Raw genomic sequence first — 25068 nt, 5'->3', positions numbered from 1 at the left:
AATCGTTGTGCACCGGAAACATCTAAACACACGATTATAGCCTTCTATTTATTGTTCGAAATCATACAACAGGGCTTTTGTGTGAATCACCTGTAAAAAAAAAATCTTGGTAGAAACATCAGAGAAATTACTTCTTTACAAGAATCTATTGATCACTTTATATCAAAGGAGTATGTTTGACATAAGATTACCTGCCAGTTTGAACATTAGGTACACTGTGTTATAGCCTGGGGCAGTTGTAAGTCTGCCAAAGGGATTGTAAATAAAGCAGCAGCTGCTAGTGCCTCTGGCTTGGAATCAGCTCAGGCTCAAATCCAAGGCAAAGGTAAACTTCATTTGATGCAATTTTTAACCCCCGTTTGCTTGCATATACTGATACCTGCAGACAGATTGAATTTAAAAGCCCCCTGGACGGCGCTCGCCAGCTCTGAAGTTTATCTGATGGCACCTATCGGGCTGCATCCTGTGATGTGTTCTTGAAGGTTAAAGATCCGGTGTAGCGTCGGCAAGCGCTCCCTGCTTCAGAACGTGCTCGCTGAGCACCACTTGCCCCTTCTGTAGACACCATTCCTCAGGTCTGGTAGGTTTTTTTATTAGAAGCATACACAAAGGGAGGGCTGTGAATACTGCCTACATTTTTAGAAGGGCAGTTTGTCGAGTTACACACACACACACACACACACACACACACTCAGCTTTGCTTTGTTAACAGCCGTGTCAGTACCTGAACATTTGCATTGTGAGCTTTTGCATTTCTGCCATCTGTGTATAAAGACCTGTGTGTGGTGGTGCTTTTAGTCTGAGAATTGCACCTCCTTAGGGCAAGTGTGTGTCTTGCTATGGTAATTGTCTGAATTCAAACACGTTTCTGATTGTCCAGATCTGAAACAGGATTTTTTTGTGTGGTTCATCTCTCTGATTGATTCTTCAGTTTAAGATGAGCTACAAAATTTGTGCCGTATTAAACATGTAGTGATCCAGGTTCGCAGTGTGATTTTCCTTCAGCTCAGGTTTAAACAGTTCGGTTACTGCCATGCCATAAATTAATCATGTCTTCACCCTCCCGGGCTGTTAGGGTTCATTTTTGTTGCCAGCTCCCCACCCCCAAATGGCATTGAAATCCCCCCTCGCATTCTGTGGAGCACTTCATACTTGCCACCCATTGAGGAGTTCCACTTGATGTCAAAAAAACAAAACCGAGCCCAGGTCTGTATGGAGTGGCGCCTTCATCAAGACACTGAAGTGACAGAAACGGTAATCTGGGTGGAAGTAGCTTTAGACTGTAATGAGAAGCGGACGAGAGATGGTTTTCTTTAATGTCTCCTTTATAACAAATTTGCCCCCGCTTGAAATCAAACCGATAAAAATGCAGGTTTTCCTCAACATGAGTGCCGAAGGCTTGTCATTTATATACACGCGCTATATGCTAAATGTACTAAACACAGAACAAGAGGATTTTTTTTCATGTAGAATACAGAAAATAAAGTGTTTTGGTTGAATGCAATGTAACAGTTCTGCAGGGCTGAGTCCCGAGTAAAGAGCTCCATCTATTGGTGAATGGGGACATGCAGTTCTATTGTGTGGCAAGGAAGCGTCTCCATGTGAAGAAATATGGAACAATAGTGTTACAGTGATATCAGATTTGACCATTTAACATAGTGAGTTGCTACTAACATTGCAAATTAACAGATGTTTTGATACATGTTTTCTTTTCTAATGGTTTATTCATAATTTAATATTTTTAATTTTACTGCTATTCAAAATGAAAATAAAAACAGGGGTATTTGATTTTGCTGTTAAACGTAATTCTTATATTTAAAAAAATCAAGTTGTATAAATTCCCGTTTTTATACAGGGAATTTTAAAAGCACCTCTCAAGTTTTAAAATCAATTTCCTTAAATTGCTTTTTGTAAAAAATGCCATTATATTAATATTTCTTCTTTTCATTGGTAATCCATGATGTTGTTTTTAGAATCTGTATCCTCTTTTAGTAATTCGACTCTTTAATCATATACTGCAAATATAAACCAATACATATTTTATATTTTGCCACTTAATAACCAAATTATATTATTGCAAATAATATTAATCTTGAACTTGTAATATGGTCTGCTAAAATTGCTCTAGTGCTCCAGCCTTGAATGTCTTCTTTTTCTGTGTGTTGGAAATTTTAGAACAGTTTAATAGCATCAGCCTGTTTACTGAAAGATTGGATGAACTCCGTAATCTTCTTATAGATGCTTAAATATTCTTCGGCCCCCTTTTTTTACACGGTCTGACACCTTTCTTCTTCTTACTTCAATGGCGAATCTTTCAGCCCAAGAGCTTGCCAGGCGGGATGAGAAGTTTCTTTTAATGGAATCCAGCTTAAAAGCAACACAGGACCAGCTGACTGAGAGGGTGGCAGAGACTGTTCGCCAGGAGCAGACAAGCCGAAAGTTTCAGACTGAGCTAAAGACCATGAAAGAGCGGGTTTTAGCGGCGGAGGCTGAAGTTACGGAGCACAAGTAAGAAACTGATGAGGACGCAGCTTGCTCTGTGGAGTAGACGGCTTTCCTTTGTGTGTTGGGGAATCAACTCAGAAAAATGCAATGCAACAGACAAAGGAGATGATTAAAATATATCTTATTTCTCTCTTCAGTCTTTTCTCTATTATTTATAGCGCAGTAGAGAAAGACGCATGATTTAAGCACGGGGCTATTCATTTGCAAAGAATATTCTCTGAAAAAAAATTAGGAAGAACAGAAAAAAAAGATCTGTCAGTTACAGCACTTCAAATGTTGTTTGTTCTTTTGGCTTTTAATTTTAAATTAAAATTGTGTTTTAATTTTTTGCACATACTTTGCAAATTATGCTCCCGTTAAACAAAAAATTAAAAAGTACTTGCTTATGTGATAGCGACGTCATTTGAAGGAATTGTAAAATCATAACCTAATCATACAGTATTTCAGCAAATCAAAGCACAGATCGAAGGAGGATTTTTAGATGTGATGCCTTCTGTTCTTTACCTTCTTCTGTTCTTGTTTAAAGATGGGTGGTAAAGGTCACACTGGTGTTAATTATAGAACCCAGACGATGGAGCCTTGCATTCTGTTATTCCTGGGCTTTAGAGGAGATGATTCCCCTGTTTCCTCTCTCCAACGACTAGTAGTTGTTTCTTGGCAAGGCTGAAACTCTGAAGGCCGCCCGATGTGCTCCGGTCTGTTACTGCTGCTAAAAGTCTTTTTGGCAGAATGCTGTTCCTGTTGAAATGTAAACCAGACTGACACACACTTGTTTTTTGCAACGCAATGACAGCATAAAGCTGTAAATATCTGCTGAATCTCCTTTACATGGTAGCCGAAGGAACCCATTCCTAATTTCAAAATGAAAATTTCAAAGGTAGCACGATCATGTATTGGTGACTGAAAGTAAGCAAAATTTTGCTAGTGGTTACAGCAAAAAGTAATTTAAATGGTACAGTTGCAATCCACGTTTAAATATATTTTTTCCAGAGGGTTATGAGCTTGTGCTAATCACAGCCGACTGAGAAATGCTGAAAAAATAAGCATGTTTAGGTTTACATTTCAATAAAATATGGAACTGGAAATTTTGTGTGAAAAGTCTTCCGCTCTTTTTTTTTACCTTGAATTTCCAGTGGGAGATGTGGAAATTGTAATAATTTGTAGTATTGATCGTTTGAAACTGCAGCCAGGTCCCATTGTGCTTGAGCAGAAATAGACACTTTATTGATTAACTTTTAAGGCCATATTTCCAGGACTTTCCATGAGCATTCTTTCTGCTTTCTGCCTTTTGTCTTATGTACCTAGGGATTAGCGTGTCCTCTGATATGTTATTTAAATTCTTTCCAAATAAGATAAGAAAAAGAAGTGTGTTTCTTAAGCTCTCTTTGACCTTTCTGAACTGTTTAGGGTGTGTTAAGCAATCTGTCCCCTTAACCTCATTGGCTGCTATTATTACATCATCTTGATTTTTTTAGCACTTTGATGTTTTAGTACACAAGAAATGGCTTTGCCTTCATAAAACAGCAACTGTTGTAAAATATGGATTCATTTTAATAGTAGAGATCAAGATGCAAATTAAACATAAGTTTTCCTCAATTTTATAACTCAGTACTCAAAGCTTTCATGTTTTAATACGGTAATTTTCACATTGTGTGTGCAGTTAGATCATTCTTTGAGTTGTTATTATAAGGAAACAGCCCTTTTTTTATAAAAATCCCTGGTGTATTATTTTTATTGCTTGCATTTAATTAACATATGCAATTTCCTTTGTTTTCCAATATTATCTTTCAAGAGATTCCAGCATGTGTGCCTTTTAAGGAAGTTGTGATTTCAAACTTTTATCTTTTTTTGTCTTATATTGATTAATTTTATTTTTTTCTGTGGTAGCACCGCTACCTAAAACAAAGCAAAAATAAATTTAAAATCTCCACCGTGATTAATTTTATCTTAATAATAATGTTAATTTGTGTCTTGTTTTGCCCATATCTATTATGTTTTCTGATTATAAAAGCGGAAGACTTTTCCCACAGTATTATTTAAAAATAGTATGCAGTCTTTTTTTAAATATCAATTTTTTTAACTTCACAGACAAATGGTGGAGAAATTAAAATCCGATCTCAGTGCGGCCAAGCAGTGCCAGCAGCAGGCACTTCAGGAGGTGGTGAAGTTCCAGCAGGACTCTCAGAAGATAGAGATGGAGCACACATGTTGCAAAGATCAACTGAAGACCCTCAAACAGCAGGTGACACACCGAGCTACGTACACCATGCGGGTTCACACTAATCCTGCCTTGTCAGATGCGACGAGTTCATACATTCTGTGCTAATACCCGGTAACTAGAGTTTCTTAATAATTCATGAAAATCGGCATGACCTCTCACCGTCTACAGTAACAGCAATGATGCCTATGTATCTGTCTGTCCGACTATTAACGCGCAGCCAGAAATTTCATTAGCTGTGACACGAAGCCAGGGAACGCAGAAATGTCGAAAACTATGATTAGCACAGAATATGAGGTGGAAGAGGTGGATTATCTTGTTCTCATATTAAAGAACTAAATATGGAAAAGAATCTTTAGTCTAATATTTCATCCTGTTACACTTGTGGGGATCAGATTATATTGCTTTAGCCAGGTTCAGCGGTACAATGGTAGAGCTAATTAATCCAGGTCTTGCACAATTTCTTTGGAAATAATTTAAATTCTTTTTAAGTTGCTGCAGTACTGAATAATGCAGCACCTTCCATTTTCTTAATACTTTATAAGGTCCTAAAATATTCTGTTTTATTAAATATAATCCAGAGAATACAAAGATATTTTAGTTTGTGGATGCTGGGACTGTAAGTTTTACACATTTAAGATTTCTCATTAATTCGTTTAAAAGTATGTTTTAATGCTTCTGCTGGAGCTGCTTTTGGTTTCAGATGTCACTTGAAATATATTTTTGAAGATTATCTTAATCCTTGTTTTTCTCAAGAATGTTAAAATGGATTCTATTATGTCTTTAGATCCGTTTCACTCTCAACACCTTTGCAGAAATGTTTCAGGAGCCATCAGATCTGGTTTGGTTGAATTACCAGTTTTTCTTTTCCATTCAAAAGCTGCGTCTCTTCACTGAACGATTGATTTACTGCAGCGACGATTGTTTTTATCTTTAGTCAATAATGATTTAAATATCTCTAAAACTGATGGTTGTGGGGAATCAGGGATGCCCAGTGCGTTCTAAAAAAAGTATGTACAAATAATTCATCATGAAAGCCTAGGCACTGAGTAAAAATTAATCTTTCTATGTAACTACATTGATTGGCATTTGTAACCTAAATATTTTCCAAATGTGTCAAGTTATTTTCCTTGAATTATGCGGGAAGCCACACACACTCTAACCTTTGGGGAAAAAACTGAAAGACAGTACTTCCTTTATGTATTCTATATTGGTATTCTATATACTTAAGACTTACACCTAAAGAAGTTAAATCAGAAATGCATATTAAGCAAAATTATTAAATCAGAAAAAATTACATTTGGAGATTTGGAAATTCCAATATGGTTATGAAAATGTGTGTTCAATTGAACGCCACAAGCTTCCATTTTTTTTAAGCAAAAAGAGAGATTATAAAGATATTTCCATTTCCGAATGATGGTATTCAACACTTTAAAAGTTAAAGTGTCCGGAGTTATCAAATCAAAGCTTTTAAATAGTAAAAGCAGCTACTGGCAGTGCAGGTAGTGAAATAAATCCATATCACAAATTGCCTTAGTGAAACCTGGACGAGCAGCTGATCTTTTTATTGAAATTTCGTCCTGTTGGATGCCCACACTGGGAACAGGATGCTGAGGCTTCAACGATCAATACCGTGTGAGCTCCAGTAAGTGTTCCTCTTTAGACGTGTAGGAAAGGATTGCAAATACAGGACTGAAAGACGGAACTTCACTTCAATTATAATCATTTCCTTAGTGATAAGGGAAAAATAGGGATAGGTTTAAAAATTCAACTGAAAAACTCTGTAATTGTGATGCAATTTAAATGTGTTACTATTTACTGTTTGATGAATGAAGACGCTGTCTCACCTTTTTTTTTAAAGTCCCGTGACAGCTCTGAATGATTTCCTGGAACTGATCCAGTGCAGACTGGAAAATAAACAGTAATGCCAGTAACACTGTAGTTGAAGGGTTACAAGTAATACTTTATAAGTATGTACAAAAATGTTTGAATTTGTTAATAAGTATGTAAGTATTAATATGAATAGTGTTCGATTCCAATCGGGATATAAGCACTTTCTAAATGGTCAACCCGTTCAATCCGTAATCTAAAATGTTACTGGATTATTTTTGGTAAACCCTTAAATCTTCTTGTAAAGTAACAAAAACCACTACTCTGCTGAGTGAATCATGTCACTTTTAATGCGAATAGTAATTACACTTAGTCTGTTAAAAGCTTCGTAATGAAAATCGTAGATGATAGGACATCTACACTGGAAAAAGTGGCTGAGACACTTTGGGACACAAGGAGCACGATTGTGTGGATCCCTCATGTGCAGGACACTTTCATTCTAAAGGTGCCCTTAAACCTAAAGAAACGAAAGGCCTCAGTTAGTCACGGCCTTTGCTAATTGGCACAGCACTGCAGTACACGATACTTTAATTCCGGATTAGTGACCCTGGCATTTAACATTTATTTCTGAAACTACGCCGACGTGTAAAGTTGGTATTTGTCTTACGCTACTTATTAGCATATCACTCCAATTTGCGCTAGCTCTCCAGGATCGAATCAGAAGTGCTGATCAGCTGCCCAGTCGATCTGGCGCGTGATTAACACGGTAGGCAGCAGATTCTCCTGGTGTTTCGGGACCTACAGTAGTTATCCGCCTCAGTCCGGTGGCTTGGAGCAGAGGGGGTGGCGTGAACTTTGCCAGGTCTGGCTCCAGGTTGCTGAGCTGTCTTGTCTGTTACGCTGCAGTTTACTCGGAGTCATACTCGTCTTGGAAAATTGACTCATTTGTCTCACATTATTGACTTGGAATTGGTCCTTTTAACCTTCCTGTTAGAATACAGATCCTATTTATCTTTAGATTTAGGATAGAAATTCACTCACAGGTTCTAAATTTTCATATATTAGACTTACTAGTAATTATAATTAATAATGATGGTCTTGTTTATGAATGAGTCAACTCCAGTATAATCCCAGTGGCAAATAAAACATGCTGATGCGTTTTGGAGTCTGGGATGGGAATACAAGTAGGAGATTAGAGACACTTTACTTGCAGTTCGGTGTCTTACGGTATGGGCTATAACTTAATGTTTACTTCTTCTCATCCCGTCCGCACAGATTCCTGCTTCTGGATCCTTTTGCTTCTGGATTATTTCACAAAACAAAATATTTATAAATATGCACTGGTTTGGCTTCTATTTGTTTATTTGAATAAAAAAAAAGTTGTTAAAGCACTTAAAGAATGTTGTGGTTTAATGACTGCAGTTGCCATCCATAGGATTAGATAATTTAGCTGTTATTGTTATTTTCTTCATCTCTTGCAGTGAATTAGTTAGGGCACTGGTAGTGGGAACTGGCTTACCTCCTGGGCTCTGGAGTGGTGGTGGAGTCTGGAGCTCTGGGGTGTATTTGATGCCTAAATGCTGTCATCCACTTTCGTTGGTTGTTGTTGTTTTAGCATCATATGATGGTCAAAATCTTTGTTTCTTCTTAATATTTTATGATGCCCAGGAAGGACAAAGAGGATGTAAGGGACTGTTGCTTCTTCAAGCTAGCTTTCTTTTCACCCTCATATCATAAAGTCTTCACTGAAGTGCCAGAGTGCCCTGAAGACAAAACGACAAAACAAAAATACAATATGATCTATCATGTTTATAGACCATAATTTGAGGACAGACAGCCTGTGTATTAAATAGTTGTGAAACTCATTATCTCTTCAGTTGCATGATGCGATGCTAGTCTTTTTCAACATCTTTGGAGTCTGTGCTGGTGATGTGATCAGTAGGTCCCACTTTGGAGCGCAGATTGAATTACTCACGACAGTGTTTTAATTTGTTATTCTGATGAAATACTATTTTGATTTTATTTGTATATCCCTGTTTTCATTTTGGGTAAATAATTATTATCCTCACTAGCTTTTCATTCAGTTTGGACACTTTACCTGTTTCTGGTGGTTGAAACAAGCAGCTGTTTTCTCATGCGCTCTTAAGTTAAAAGTCACTCATACTTCTCCAGGAGTTAAAGGAAGAACAGACATTATGTTCTTCACGACTTATCCTGCGTCGGTGTCATAGTGCAGTGTAAAAAATAAGCCATGCTGACCTTAAAAACAAAACTTCATCCATCTATCTTGTAATGCAAGCTGTAGTATGACACGATGAATAATTAGAATTTTTATTTTGAACTATAATTATATCTATCATTTTAAAAGGTTCTTAAATACGTAACAGTACAGGAATCTGTTCAGAACACAAGTTTGTCAGATGGGTTGTCAATTCAAGCCAGTTGCCTTGACCAGATATGTAGGTCCATTATTCTATTTCCTACATCACTCTTGGCAATCAGAAAATCAAAACATGTTCACTGATGCTCTAGTTTTCACAGTCACGGTTTTTAAGAACGCATGGCATTCTTTCAAAAATCTAAATAACGAGACCACAAGCTATCATTTTAATGAATATCTTGCTTTTTAACTGAGTGAAAAATTGTTAACGTAGAGAGGAATCAGGAAGGTTTTGGAATCAAAAACTAAGAAGAAACAAAAGTGATGCTAACAATGTTTTATGCTTTTGTGTCCCTGCTTTTTGTTAATTTCTGTTTCAAATTTATTACCACATCAGATATTGATTTTTATTAATTTCACAGATCTCTGTTAGTGAACAACTGATCCTTTTCTCTCTCTTGTTCCTTTTTCACCTCTGGGATCTGAATTCTAATTTATCCAACGACATGGTAATAAAATTTGATACCACTGCTTTATTAGCTGTTATTATTAGACTGTCTCTTTGTCAGTGATGGGATTATCTAATATCCTTAATTAACACTGTGGGCTCTGTTTTGATGAAACACACACACAGCTGAGTGGCACTACCAGAAGTGTATTTGTGCTCTAGAGCGTCAGGCCCTCTGTTGATGGCATTCAGAACAACTGCTGGGCCTGTTTCTAGCTCTGTTATGTTTTACGTCTGTCTCCAGTGAGAGTCAGTACAAGCAAGAATTCCCTATATATGGTTTTGACAACAGCAAGGAGAAAACAGGTGGCAAACAAACAACATCTCTACTGTATACAGAGTTCTTTAATACGATGTGTGTTGTCTCACAACATTGTTTCAGTGTTTAATTATAAAAGGAAGCCATTAATCTAAATCAATCTTTAATTTCTTTTATACAAATGAGCCAATACAATAGTGATTATACACATCCCAGTGCTGTGCTGTTGATTTTTCTTTGCATAGTTTTGGGTATCTGCGATACTGACATGAAATGTACTGTAAGTGCTTCGTCCGATACATTTCTGTCCGAGTCGTAAAGCATTATAACGTATAATAAAACATATATCTCAAGACTGAGGTGCAGATGGTTTGTGAAATGCGTGGGTTTATACAGTAACAAGAATTATATCCAAAAAATAAAGTATATTGGAGCTCTTTTGATTTCTTGTATTACTGGTTACAGATTATTTTAAACCGTGTAGAACATACAGTATATTAAACGCTGAGATACAACACTCACAATAAAGGGTTACTTCTTGTTTTCCTGATCTTATGCTGCTTAAAAATATCTAGGTTGTGGTGAAATTGCCTATACGATTAAAGTATTCCGGACTGTAATCCTGTGTTGACAAGTGTACTTAGGCTACATTATTTATTTGAACAATAATTTAAATAGTGACTAGCATCCAAGAATGTACGAGTACATAATGCACATATCTGGCGATTGGAAACATTTGCTGTACCAGCGTGGCCTTGCCTGGGTGAGGGCGTCCTTGGCACAGCACACCGCTGTGATCCTTGGGATTTGCCAGGCGTCTGTGGGCAGGTCTTCTGAAAATGAGGGGCCCCCTGGAGGACGGGTGGGGAGGTGGGAGAAGATCAGGGTGGAGGAAGTTGTCCCTCCAGCGCGCACGGCCTGTCGTCGGTGAGCAGCTCCAGCGCAGGTCTTAACACTTTCGCCTCCAGACGTGGCGTAGTCCCTGTGCTCGGTGGCGTGACCCTCTCACAGTATTGTGCGTCGCCCGACACCCAGCATGGTCTGGGGATACCGGGGAAGTGGGGGCGGGGTGCGAGGTGAGACGTTGGGGGACCATGGCTGGAAGATAAGGTGCTGTCTGGGGGCTCCCGCGACTTTGTGCAGACCCCCTCCTACGCAGTAGGTGCGAGCTGCATGGATCAAAGGGGGGAGGGCTCAACAGAACTGGCATTGCTTACTTTTCCTCAACACAGTCCAAATCATTTGCTCAGTTCACATGTGGTGATTAATGGGAGAAGTATGCAACCATTATATTCAGCCAAAGTCTCTTGAAATTCGAATCCCAGTCTGGATTCAAAGCAAGGGCCAAAGAGCTGTGATGCACTGTAGCTGCATATAGGGTAAACAGTGAGGCGTTAGTTACACGAATGATCAGCGGGATCATTAATTTCTCTTGTGTGCTCAGTCACTGCCTCCTGCTTGTACAGTAGCAACTGTACTGTGGTGCTTCTCTTAGTCTGTATCAGCACAACAGGTCATGGGAGCATTAGTTTAATTCACTGGGTGCAGCTGCTCATGCTTGTCCATAAAATCGAACCGTAAATTCGGTTATTCGCGTCTGAGTTTCTGCGGTCATTTGCGGTGCCGTGGAGATTTCCAGGCTCCGACAAATGGCCCAGTGAGCACAGCCTGACCACCTGCCGCGTGTTTCCCCAGGTACATCAGCAGGAGGCGCTGGTGCGCAGTCTGAGGGAAGAGCTGGGCCTGGAACAAGCCCGGTACCAGGACCTGCAGCGCCAACTGGGCAAGCTCAAGAGCCACATCGCAGACATGGAAACCGCGGGGGAGCTTCTCAGAGCCAAGCAGAAAAACGACACTGAGGCGGTCAGTGGAGTCTGTGCTTGTTTTAGATATGAAGGTGACGTACGTAGAGTGGAAAAAACAAAGTTTCCCTGGCTCATTTGTCATCTCTCTTAAAGTTTTTTTTTACTGAATAGAAGAAATGTATTTCATTTGCTTTGTGCGGTTTAAAAACCGCTCAACAAGGGAACTTAAAGGTTATTGCATACGGAATGAATTAAAAGACCGTTGGAAACAAAATATGTTATTCAGCTGAAAATTCATTATGGAATTTGGAGCATTTGTTGTGATGTTAAGTAATCTTGAAAACGTGTCTGTTGGCAAAGAAAGTTGGCAAAGAAAATGTGAAGCACACTAAAGCCGGAGTGTTGTGTGTTGTTTACAGTGTTTTCTTTTTGTGTAGTAACATTCCCCACTGCCCAGTTAGCTTCTCGTTTTCTCTTTCTTGTGTGCTGCTGCTGGGGATGTACAGTATTATGAGCACTCATTTTCTTCTTGTCCTCTGTGTCCCTTCCTTTTGAGGTGTCTTGTGAAATCTGTCTGAGAGAATTCCTCTTGACTTCACTTTGTCTTCTAGCTGTGTTCAACCCTCCACTGTCAGAAGTATACTGTCTCTTTTTGCAACAGTGTTTCTGCTTCATGAAAGCACCTTAAGAGTAAATATGGTATGGTTGTATTTTGCACATTACCTTAGAATGCGTATTTTCTGATGCATCCCTTGCTTATCATATCAAAAAAGCTGACAGTATAGTTTATAATTTGGCATAGTGGCTTCTGAAAATCTCACCGTTCTGAAAGAAAAGCAAAAAATCCCAGTTCAGGCTCTTATTCCTACAGACTGGTGTGTGATGGATGTGTGTGTGTTGTTTTTCTTTACCCAAGCACACAATGTCCCAGACCTCTAAAATGATCCAGTTTTTGCCATGGCCGCCTGAGCTATAATTGGTGCAGATACTGTACATGTCTCAGCAAGTGAAGAACAATATTTTCTTCCTGACATTGTCTCCAAGAAGCTGTGCTGCCTAAAACAGAGCCATGGGGAACGCCTGCTGCAGCATTCATCCATACAACAAGAGAATGATGGTAGTGGAAAAGAAAGCCATACATTTTAAGATATTTTGTCTTAACCACAATACTTTTATTGTAAAGAATCGTTTGTCATTTTTCTAGAAAGGACCACATGTAATTTTTTCATGTTGGGCAAGCAACGTTTTTCTTTCTTTCATGCTTGGCAAGATATTGTTAGACTTCTCTGGGCTCATGAAGTTTTGATCTGCTCAAGCCTTGTATTATTGTCACTGCGCTGATACCACAGAAACGTATGTTTTTAATTAAAAGTCATAGACAGAAACTGACCATAGCAGCAGTGAAGCCAAATCAAATACAATAAAGCACTTGAATCTCTCCCTTTGAGAAGAATACTGTATATTATAACCATTAACATGTGAATATGTGGTATTATTTTATGTGGGTAAAAGCATTTACTGACATCAAACCTTATGAATCAGTTGAAGTGTATGTGAGGGAGAAAAACATCTGGTTTGAAGATACTGAAACTACTAGAATAAACCTTATGATTTGGAAAAACAGAATGGAAGCATATTCACTTCATCTTAATAAAAAAATGAATGCTTTTATATCATATCTCCTAAAATAATTAGGACATAGTTATAGTATGATGATTTTATTGTTTTGTTTAAACCTCTGTGTAGCAAATCAATACATATACTTTAGTTTTCAGCTCCTTGTGAGTTGGTTTTAATATCTAGTAAGAATGTGGACAGTTTTGGTCCGCACCACTATGCTGTTTTTTGGAGAAAAAAAAAGGTGAAATGTAAAACTAATGGTCATCACGCACTTGTGAACATGATTACCATGATATGTGATTTTAAGTTTGCAAATCTGCTTTTCTAGAAAACATCAATGAATATAGCCTACCAAAAAGAAAAAAAATGAAAGATCCTTGCTTACAGTTTGGAAATGGCCTGAAAAATATTCTGTTTAAATGAACAATGGTGAATAAGATTCAATGCAGGTGAAATGTTTGTTTTTAGCCTCAGGTTAAGCTGGAAGTTTGTGGGCGTTCAGGTATAGAGCAGATGTTTGATGCAAAATGCATTCTGTTCACTTTGCTGATCCCCGAATACTTTATTTAAGCCGTCTTCGTTTTTTCTTTGGTTATTTGATTAAAGTAATAGAAACAAATACCGATGAATGCATTGAATCCCTGTTTAAGCTGTTCGGGATTCTGAAGTGTGTCCTCTGTAAAATGCTGTGCCTTATGCTCAGGAGGCAACTGGTTTGAATCCATGCTGTGCCCCACGTCGTGTTGCCAGGGGGGCAGTTTGCGATGAGCCCTTGGCGGGTGCTGGTCGTTCCTCTCTTGGCATCTGTAGTGCTGGCTGGTCCTTCCACTGGCCTGGCTCCTGCAGGCATGTGGTGTTAGCAGTGAGAGTGGTGTCCACCCTGGTCTTGATGGGTTCTCCTCTCCAGGTCCGCTGTGGTGGCTGAAGTGGAATTGTAATCGGCTTCTCCAAACTAAGAGCATATGAAAAAAGGGGGGGAGAAAAATTACATTATTGGGGGTTTTTAAAGAAAACATCAGCAATGCAAAGAATTCCATAAATTAAATTAGCCCCTCATTCATATCCCTTTTCTGTCTTGATTGCCAAGTGTTCTACGCTCCACTGAGAAGTGTTTATAACACCTACACAGAAACGGCTGTCTGAATTCCCTCCTTTGTGTTGTGCCACTGGAAGAATTTTTCTTTCTCTGTGGCGGGCTCTTTCGGTAATGTTTTTCTATGAGGCATTACCTTCCTTATCCCTCTGAGGTAACCTGCCTTACAATCATTATGAGGCCAGAAATGGTCAAGCTTGATGAATCCAAAGGAAATTGGGTTTGAAATGGCCTCATCTGCCGAGGTCAAAGCCATTACTTTACGTATCAGATAAGTGGATTTTGAATGAGGATAAATTATTTTAAAATTACCCTGTAAGATAGACTTTCTGCTGCTTGGCTTTGTGAAATTATAACAAATTGGGCTTATTTATTACCTGTTGAAGTCACAGTATTTTTAATTATTTGTTTGTTAACTGTGTTTTTTTCCTGTTTGTTTGGAATATAAGAGCATAACCAGGAGTAAAATGTCTCTTTCGGGAGGGAGTGATCATAGTTCATAAGGCAGGCTGATCGGTATGGAGGAGTTATGCCACTGGCTCGTTCAGAAGGCCGAGGCCAGTTTTCCTTGCGGCTCCGGCTGAGCTTCTGAGTGCGCTGGTTAGCAGAGCGCTGCCATATCGTGATCTTCAGTCGGAACACAGAACCTTTCCTTTCGGTTTACAGAGAAGTGACACTGATGAACTCAACTTGTTGGAATTTGTTTTTCTGTTACTCCCGATACTCCTTTTTTCAATGATTTTTTTCCCTTGAAGTTTCATTGTGTGCAAGATGAAAGGAGGGTGAAATGAAGTGTGTGCCAGGACTTTTTCAAACAGCCCCGGTAGTTTCTGTATCCAGCCGTTTCAGTGCAGATTTATATGCATTGCAGCTCATTCTTCATGGCTACACTGGTTCAGTTAAGAACTGTACGATAATCTAATATATATCATAACATATATAAATATTTACATGTCCACAGTTAAAAGATCGTGAAAATCGCATTGCAAGGCTAGAAGATGAAATTGCCAATGTCCAAGAGAAACACAGAAATCTGCTGGAGAGGTTCTTAGAAGCAGAGTCTCAGCTGAAAATCTCTAGTTTAAGCACAGCTGCTGCTGGAAAGCAGCGAGAGCTTCACGCTGAAGAGGTATGATTAAATTAGTTTTTTATACTGTACTTATACAAACAAAAAAGGCAAATAATTTGTCTTCACTCTCTTCTTGCCTAACAAAATGACACGATACTATTATATTGTTGATCCATTCGTTTGCTGATTTTTCTACAAAAAAAATAGATAAAGTAAATAATGTGGATATTTATACTATATAAATATTTCTATTTCTGTTTGTTTTTCAAATACAGTAAATACTTTAATTGATGTGTGGCATCATCCATTATTATTATTATTATTATTATTATTATTATTATTGCTGTTAATCATGAGTTATTAGCCTTAGCTCAAACAAGACTTATTGGATCTCACTTTCTGCTTCCATACTTTGTGCAGGCTACTATTAATGAACATGTCTCAGTGAAATGAATGCAAGTTAAATTCAGGGTCGCTGCTCTGACATTTGCACACATTGTATCGGCGTAGCCAGTTTGAAAGGCTTGATCTGTCATTTGCCATCGGTGGAGCTGCTAGTTCTAGTGATACTGGACGCATGGACACTAGCTTCCAACAGCTCTGTCAGCTGCAGGAAACGCAAATCCCTGTTCAACTGTGCGCTTCTTACCAGCGAAAGACAGACATTGCAGCTCATTCTTCATGGCTACACTGGTCGGATTCTCCTTCCCAATATGTACCAACCTTGGATGGCTACGGCCTCCAGCCTGAAAAGTCATTTTGTGTGAAACTCCACTGAGAGCCACTGAAAATCTAAATACGCATTCTGTGAACATTATTTTGCAGTGATGTAAGGAGTAAGAAAATGCCCTTGTTTCCTCAGCAGGAAATGTGCTTGCAGGAATGATGCATTTCACGCAATGTGTGCATTTGTTTTTCTGCAGCTCAATAGAAGCCTAATTCGCATGAAGTCTCCACTGGCACTTGGATGAAAATGTGCTCAATGAACTCTAAAGTATTGCCAATGTCCAGTAATTACAGTTCAGCAGACAATGTTTCCTTCACTTGGTAAATGAGGGAACATTATTGGAGATTAAATATTTATAATTTACAACTGTGAAATGCCGAGGTGTAGAGGTGTACTTGAACACTAACCACACAAACTGCGAGCTTGTGAACGATGGCATATCTCAAGTTGTAATGCAAAACGGTCATTTTCTTAACGTCCTTAGGAAGAACATTAAGTATCTTTTCCAATCAAATACAAAAGACAGAGGGAAGCACCACATTTGATTGAATCTCCTATAGAAATGCGCTCATCCTGGGGAAAGGATGCTCGATTAAAATACTTGCTGTTGAAGTAGTTATGAAAAGGACCTCTGTGCTGGCCGTAAGAGAAGCCATGCAGTCTCCTCCGGAGGGAGGCGGTGGGCTCGGCCTGTGCGTGGGGCCTCAGGGGGTGTCTGTTGTGCTTGCTTCAGGCGAGGCGCTGTGAGAGGGCCCTGGCGAAACAGGGCGCGGAGCTGCAGGAGGCAGCGGACTCGCTCAGGACCTGCAGCAGGGACCTGGCGGCCACTGAGCAGAGCGTCCGGGACCTGGAACTCCAGCTGGCCGCCGGCCGCGAGCAACAGAAAGCAGCGGAGGAGGAGGTGTGTTCGGAAAATTTCTTTTGCTTTGGGTTGCTCTTCCGTTTCAAAGCAGCACCCGATACAGAACTATCTGGATTGCTTTTTTCTTTCAACAAAAATTGTGCGGCTTAACGATAAAATCGAGATGTCGTCGGCTCTGGAAACCAGCATCGTCGGCGTTCAGCAGGTAGATGAGAAGCTCAAAGAAGAAATCTTTGCTTACGAAGTTAAAATGAAAGCTCTTCATTCAAAAGTTAAGAAGGTGAACGATCTCAACAGGCAGGTGGAAGGAGAGGTCAGACAAGCATCCACCCGACAGGTGCTGAAACAGGCTCAGCTGCAGCTCATAATGGACTCTTTCCTTTTCTTCAGAGGCGCAGAGAGCCAAGAGAAGCTCATTTGACATTCATCTGAATGTTTTTATCTCACATCTAAATGAATTTTTATGAGAAGTTTGCTGGGTTTAGGTCTCTCGTGTTACAGGTTATAGAGTGAGTGCAGGCTACATGGTGCCCATTTCAGTAGTGCCCATCACCCTAACCAATATATTCAATTATCCAATTAAAAAGAGATAATACCAGTTTTAATACAGTTTTCTGTGGCCACCTAACATGTCATTAGGATCATGCAGGCTCTTCTGTGTGACATAGAAAAGGAGGAAGCTCCCGTGTGTATTCATCCGATTCTTGAATGCACTGGCTGAACAAACTGCAGCACCAATAAAGACGTTTCCCTAGATTCTCACGGAACGACCACACTTACAGTGCGCCTGCATGACACCGGCCCCTGAAAGAGCCATCCTGCTCCGCAGCGGCTCACTACGCTTGAAACCCACCCCGGACGTGTGCAGTGGCTAGTGACACAAAGCACACGCTGCCGTGCCCAGGATAACGATCTGGCATTGAGCAAGCTGTTCCCACTTGGTGGAACACTGCACCATGAGGCATGAATTATTGGCTTCGGTCGCAGTTCATCTGTGTGTATATCCTTCATCAGTGTGAAGAACAAGGAATTCCCATCTGCGGTGGTGCCTGGAGCAGGATATATGGGAATCAACCAATGATTTTGTGGTTGAAGAATCAATTTTCCACTCTTTGCGACAGATGAAAGGATTTGGCTATTTCAGCCATCTCTCGAAGCATCGCTCCAGCATTTATCTTCCTTTCTTGACTGACTGTGCCCATTACACAAAGATGAGTGATGCTAAATGCCACAGAATAACTTTGAGCACCCTGATTGTTAGGATTTATGGGGTGTAAAATTTATCAATACTTAAGGTTTTCCTTACGAAATTGACCACAGCCCTATTTGTAAGTGTTCTAAGGAGACGGATCAGAGCTAAAAAAGCACCGAGACTGAACACAGCAGGTTTCTTTGCACAGGTGGCAGTGCTCAACACAAACAGTCATGGAAACCAACGGTCCCTCTGAAATGTAGGGATAATTGGTGAATACCAGGTGTTGAGAAAAACTTATAGAAATAAGGTTATTGAAATCAATCAGGTCTCATCCACAGCTAACCAGGTGATTCCCATGTGATTCCGAATTATTCACAATTCTCCCATCGCACTCTCCCACCTCTGTCCTGTCCTTCAAATTTGACCCCTGACTTCAGGCCAAAATTGGTCTGATCCAATATTGAAGGCACTGATTTATATGTTATCAAATGTATGTTATATCAAAAAGCAGTAAGCATCCCTCATTTTCTTAACTGGGTAGTATTCATTATTTACTATTCTGTGATTAAAAGCATCAGGAAATTCTCTTCACCATGAAACGGTAAAGTGTACATCTGCAATTAAAATATCCATTAGCAATATTAATAAAGAATTTCCTGTGCTCCGGTGGCCACCAGTTTTATAAGTAGTTCTGCTGTTCCCAGCAGAATACCAAAGAAAAGATGAAGTATATGAAGGTTCTTTTTAATAATCTCCTCCCATGCAAAAGTAGGTATGTTTAATTCAGATCCACTTAATTACATAGACATACATATTAAAATGAATTTGGGCCCACTGGATATTTTAATTAGTCTTAAACCATCTATTTTTAACTATATCTATGGGACTTAACTGAATTAAAAATTGAATGGCACATACAACAGCAATGGAAAAGAATTGCTTGCCACTAGAAATATTTCTATTACCAAAAAATGCATAAACACTAATGCTAATGAAAGAGCTCAATATTTTTAAACAGAAATATTTAGTTAATGTATGCAAGTAAACAAAACATAATTTAGATTGAGTGGATATGATTTGGTACTGTATAAAGAATTGGGATTAGCCAGGATTCAGAAGGAGTAAAGTAAATGGTCGACATGATCACAGAAGAAATACAAGTATTCCTAACTTTAAGAAAAGAGCAAAATCTCTGTTGACGTTTAAATGGAAAACAAGATTAAAATGCTGTTTTTTCACAGCTCCAAAAGCTCGTATTTATACACCGTATATGTATTTGGTGGTGGATGAGGAAGATTTAAGTTTCTATTCACCTAGTCCTTTGGGCTGAGATCTATCAATTTAGTGGTCCAGTATATGACACTGAACCACGATTGAAGCAGAAAGTCACAAGAGATCCTTTCTGTGTGAGTGCAGGTATTACTGAAAGGTGGAAGGATTACAATGGTGATTGTGTGTGGAACAGATCTCAAAAAGTCGTGTTCATCACACTGCAGTGAGATTGCTATGGGTAACAACAAGCTCATCAAGTAGCATTGCTGGCTTCTCCACAGCGTTGTTCCCCTAAAGTATAAAACGGTTGCTTCCTTTTGCAGAACTTTGGTAGTTTCTGCGGTGCGCACTTGCTCTGCCATCGCTGGATCAGAGTCAGATCGATCAGAAACCCTCTCTCGAGTTGCACAGGGCCAGTTCAGCCCCAGTGGTTTGTACCACCTGGCCAGCAGGGGGTGCTGTTCATTCCCAACAGCTCCATGCCAAACTGTTGAATCACATGTCACCAAACATATACTGTGGGTTTATTACCTTTCCATAACTGATACTGCCACTGCAGAGTTCCATTTTCTAGTAAAGCTCCGTTTAGATTTTGAGTGATAATCTCCAGTTGTTTGAGACAAATTGTGCAGGCTTGCATCTCTGTTTAAACATGCTTCGATGGCGTATAAACCTCATTACCTGTTTGTCCTGTCATTGGCTGCAGCCACTGCAGTTGCAGAATATTCCAGATGGCTTGAACATCTTGGCACAAATCATTTCTTAAAGCAATGAAGAATAGGGAGGAAGCAGGGCCTGATTTTTCACGGCACTTTGTATATTTTGGGATCAAGTTCCATGGTTACCAGAGGATTTAACATCTGGAGTTACTGAAATGAACAATTTGATGAGTAGTTATAAGACTAAAAGCAATGAATGGTAACATCATGGTCAGATGGTTTCAAAAACCCTGTTTCTATAGCACTGGGCGTTGTGCCAGTGAAGACAGGCTCTGTTACTCTTTAGTCTTTAATTCACAGGGTTTAGTCCTGTACAGCCAGCCAGTCAGTCAGTAACCTGAGGAAGAAACAAGAAAACACAGAAAAAAAAAGCAGGTATACCCTTCTAGTGATCTACGTTATAAATCTGCATGTACACTTTTACATTTTTTGGAAACTGCCACTTCCAAGAAAGACACGAATCTGTTGGTGAAGATAACTTGGCATTTGGTTTACAGCCTTGTCTTTCTTTTTTGTGTTTTTCAACCTTTTTTGTGTTTAATGAAATTTGTTATATTGCTTTGTCATTTTTAATGAGTTTGTCGCAGAAGCTTTTTCAAATTCAGAAGGAGTCCATTCGTAATGCTTAGGTAGGAAATAATGTTAAACCTAAGAGGGTGCCAATATTATTGAAGACCACAGCATATGTATAAATTATTCCTTTGGATGCAACCATGAGTAATGCTTGAAATAATATGCATTTGAATAAATCTTAGAAGTAATATTGATCGTTTCATGCATCCTAACAGAATGTCTGATTAAATTTTAAAATATTGTGAGGGTGAAACGCGATGATCTGTTGATCAATATATTCCTCCTAGTGTGTAAGATAGTGGAAAAGAAAATTCTAATACACTTAAAGAAAAGATAAATCTCTGGCTTCTCCCCAGGGATACGCACGAACACCTCATAAAGGAAAATTTGAAATGTTGATATGTTTCAAATAGACTAAGAATGCGTCTTGTATAAACACAATAGAAATTTTCCCCTGTGTTTCTCGGAATCACGGAGTGGGTTTTCCAAAGTGGTCTGTCGTGCACTCTGCATGGTATTATAATTGAAACATTGTAGTGAGCTCCAAGACCAGTGTGTGTGTGTTTTTATCTCCTCTTTATAATCGTCACTCTTTAATCTTTTCCTCTCTGCTGCTTCATTTTGCTTCTCCATGCACTTGCACATACAGAATACCATTATTGCCTTTGGTTATTAACTAGGAATGGATTTGGAAAAAAAGTAATTTTGTACTGGCTTGATGCAGCAGAATAAGCTGTCAAACATCATACCAGGTGCCAGTGTGATGTCCTTCTGAGGAGCTGCTGCACACTGTATGTTATAGCTGGCAGGTTAGAGGTAATCGGAGAGGATTACCAACAGCAGCCTTTATTAAATATCTTTGCAGGCCCACTGTGGATGTGACTAGATAATACGAGTCCCAGCTATAAAAAAGCTAAATCTGGAAATCATTAATAAACTCGATATGTGTTATGAATGTCCTTGCAAAAGTGGATCTAATTTTATTTACTGTAGATAAAAAATGTTCTAGGTCTATGTACATTTTTTATTTCTATATTACCCACGTTGTTTAATTTGTTACATTACCCACAATGTTTTACATTACCATTGTTAGAATATCCAGATGCAGAAGGAACATCATTTAAAAAAATATCTGCAAACTGTTCCATTGTGTTTTTTTATCTTATTTTCTGCTGTCAAAGGCATGTAAGCAACCAATGTGCAGACAATAGCAGTTCAAAACATAATAATGGACTGCAGGGAAAAAAAGAAAAATGAAAGAAATTTTGCATGGATTAAATATAGATCTCTACTACAGTATGTAGTCTGTCAAGCATTTCAGTTGGCTAGGATTTACTGTCATACACTTAAAAGTTAATTTAGATGATCTTTTTATTGTCTAGAGGCAAAGAGCAGGGTTTGTGAGCTGGAGGATATGGAGATGGCTGTTGGATCTGTACCCTGTGCCCTGAGTGAACAGAGGACTGTAACACAGACAAGGAAGAGACAGGAACAGCTGTCAGTGTGACCACAGGCTGAAAGTTAAAATAAACAAGGATTAATAAAATAACCAATTTAATCCACCTTGAGGGATTATGAAGAGAACAGGTTCATAAAGAATTTATCAGGACTTTGGAGTTTTATTGATTTTGTATTATTTTTTTTTTAAACACACGTGGTGACGAAGCTGTGGAACCCTCAAAAGATACAATTTAGACGTTAAGAAGGTTTACACCTCTTAATACATTATACACTGCGTTCCTTGGAGAAATTAAACATCTGCTGCTTTTGTCAAGTTATCATTGTCCGCTATGACACACGTTGAAACAAAAGAAAGATGTGTAAATTTTTCTAATCAAAACATCTGTACAGCTCTGCTATTTACATTTTCCTATCAAGACATAAGAGAAATGTTAATTTTAGATGATTCCTTTTAGGACTTGTAATTACTGTCATTAAGAAGGCTCCAGAGACTGGGAGAGAGCTTTGACTGAAATGCAGTTTGACATGTTCTATAATTAATGCTGAATTAATGTGTTACTTTATGTGCTGGGAGAAAAAAGGTTCTTAACAGCTCTGAAAGGCAGCTAGTGTGATCACAGCCTCATACACAAGGCTTTGCAGTTTAGTTTCGATAATCGTTCGCTGTGTCAGGAGCCTCTGTCTGTGCCCAAGGCTGTACATTTATGCCTGTAGAGTTTTTTGTGTGCATTAGTTAAGTATGTTATTGTGTGAAAGATAATTATAAACAAATGCCTTTCATTTCTTGTGGAGGGCTGCAGGGAGTAAAACTGCCTGATACAAGTCAGTCGACGTTTTCCTTAATAATAATAAAAATTATAGAAATCCAAGAGCTGAAAAGACAAAAGTCAGAACTAAAAATGACAGACTTTTTTGCATTTTTAATTTATTTTTCTCAGGCTCGCAAGCATGAAGAGAAAATGTCTGAGCTAAGTCAGCAGCTCTATCAGATGCAGAGAACAAGCCAGGAAACCATCAGAGAGCTTGCAAGCAAAGAAGAACAGTTAGTTATATTGAAAACAGAGGCAGGAGCTCTCCAAGAAAAGCTCAGGTGCAAAGTAGAGGAGGTGAGATGCTTTTCAATACAACCACTAAATAATATGTTTAAAAAATATTGTGTGATTCTAAAACATTGTCACTGAGTTTACATTTCATCATACACTGTCATTGGCTGTCTTGTGATTTAGATAATGGCTTGTGAAAGTTTGCTACTTTTCCTTCTTCACATTGTTGAATTAAACTTGTCACTTATGCAGTTTACGCAATTTAATGTGTTTTATGCTGTTTTATTATTTTGGGAACAGGTAGAGAATCTGAAAACCGAGCAGCAAGTTTTGAAAGAAAAGCTCGTGGCTGCAAGTACAGAGGTGAGTATCGAGCCTGTTTGGAATGTGGTGCCATGCGAGTTTCTGAAGCACGGCTAGAGGCTGAACTGCGTTTTCGCACTCCCCGTTTGACCTCCTTGCCGCTGACAGTGTTTCTCAACACACTTGTGTGAGTTTGCTTCTACAAAGGCCACTTCTTCACACAGAAGAGGCACACGAGTCAGAGGTCACAGGTCATGGGGCACGGGGCCCCCAGCCGAATCGCCCATGATCAGACCAGGGCCCAGTTCACCGTGCGTGCTGGCTCAAGGGGAACCACCTGAACCCAGCTCTGAGCTCAGGCATGCCGGCGTCACTGCCAGGCTGCACGTTGGTGTGTCCTGGGGAGTCCTTGCTCTGCGCCGCACTTGGTGCTGGTTTCGCAGTTCTGTGTAGCAGAAAACACTAGAGGTGTGAGGGAGCTGTATTTTTTTGTTCCTGTGGGGTGCCTTTAATTCCTCTTTCAGCAGACAGCTTGCTCCAGTAGGTAGTAGCTTTACTGCACTGCATGAAAATGAATTTTGAGAGCCGTGTTTGACATATTGTACTGTAACAGAAACTACCACATCGGCGCAGTCTTGTGACCTTTCGACACCATAATGGGAGTTCAGCACACCGAGGGCTATCCAAAGCTTCCTGCTTCACCCAGGAGTCCAGATCGTGCCGTGACTCAGTGTGCGTTGAGGACTAATGGTGGGCACACCAGGTGTTGATGCCACGTACTGTAGAAGTATCGAAGTTAAATGCACTGCGTAATTCCTACAGTACAGTTTGAACACGAAGTTTGTTCAAAGACATGTTAATGACTTTATAGTCAAACATATAGAGTAACATACCGTAATTTTATTCATCATACTGTTTATCACGGGCCTTGTGTTAAATATGTACAGTGCACAAGTTCCTCAGAGACCAAGAATCTCCAGATGCCTGTGGAGTGAGCTCACTACTGCATTTTTCACAGGCAGTGGCATTCCTGTCTATCACCAGTACAGTAGTCCCTCGTTATACAAGTTTAATTTGTTCCATGACACCCATAAGGAAAAACAAAAATTAAATTCCCATTATAATATTCCCGTTATAATCTCTGATTGGTTCCAGAACTCAAAAATGTTTCCTCAAACACCCAAACTTCACCTTAATACAGCACATAATGAAACAAGTATGAAAACAATAGCGTTTTCGAGTTAACTGATACATAAAAAAACAATAACATTTCTGCTCATTTATAGTACAGTAGTTGCATTGTTATTGTAGTATAAGAAAGATAATGTATATTCTGTGCACTTAACTTTTATTTACAAAAAAATTAATTCCTCAATTTATTGAAAAAAACTGACAAAACTCAACAAGAAGATAAGAAAAAAACCTGAATCTCAGCAATGCTTTACAAGAGCCCATCCCGTGAGAGTGAATATCTGCTAAAAATCTAAATTAAGCGATATGCAGGAGTTACTGCATCTCGTGTAAAAACGAAAACTCGTCTGGCTCACTCGTACTGTACTTTGTGCAGTAGAGGTCTGCAGCTTCAGAGGTCGGAGATGGGCTTTGCTGCCTGTCCTTTCAGTCTCG

At 39.2% G+C, this 25068-nt stretch overlaps 1 protein-coding gene across 8 annotated transcripts in view; it reads left to right on the top strand.

Moving 5' to 3' along the window:
* LOC107078318 (early endosome antigen 1-like) overlaps positions 1-25068 on the top strand; it is a 153322-nt gene that overhangs the window by 97726 nt on the left and 30528 nt on the right. For 6 of the 8 annotated variants that reach the window (XM_069190851.1, XM_069190850.1, XM_069190854.1 and 3 more), the window contains 7 exons: positions 2319-2508; positions 4594-4747; positions 11396-11563; positions 15180-15347; positions 16748-16915; positions 23035-23202; positions 23440-23502. In XM_069190851.1, the coding sequence (XP_069046952.1) occupies positions 2319-2508; positions 4594-4747; positions 11396-11563; positions 15180-15347; positions 16748-16915; positions 23035-23202; positions 23440-23502 (1079 nt within the window). The remainder of the gene's footprint in view (positions 1-2318; positions 2509-4593; positions 4748-11395; positions 11564-15179; positions 15348-16747; positions 16916-23034; positions 23203-23439; positions 23503-25068) is intronic. The other 2 variants (XM_069190855.1, XM_069190856.1) reach the window with 2 other exon arrangements.

This window comes from Lepisosteus oculatus, chromosome 6 (assembly GCF_040954835.1).
Source record: "Lepisosteus oculatus isolate fLepOcu1 chromosome 6, fLepOcu1.hap2, whole genome shotgun sequence".
In the NCBI taxonomy this organism is placed as follows: Eukaryota; Metazoa; Chordata; class Actinopteri; order Semionotiformes; family Lepisosteidae; genus Lepisosteus; species Lepisosteus oculatus.
The sequence above is the reverse complement of the archived record's forward strand: the minus strand, read 5'-3'. Positions and strand labels throughout refer to the sequence as shown.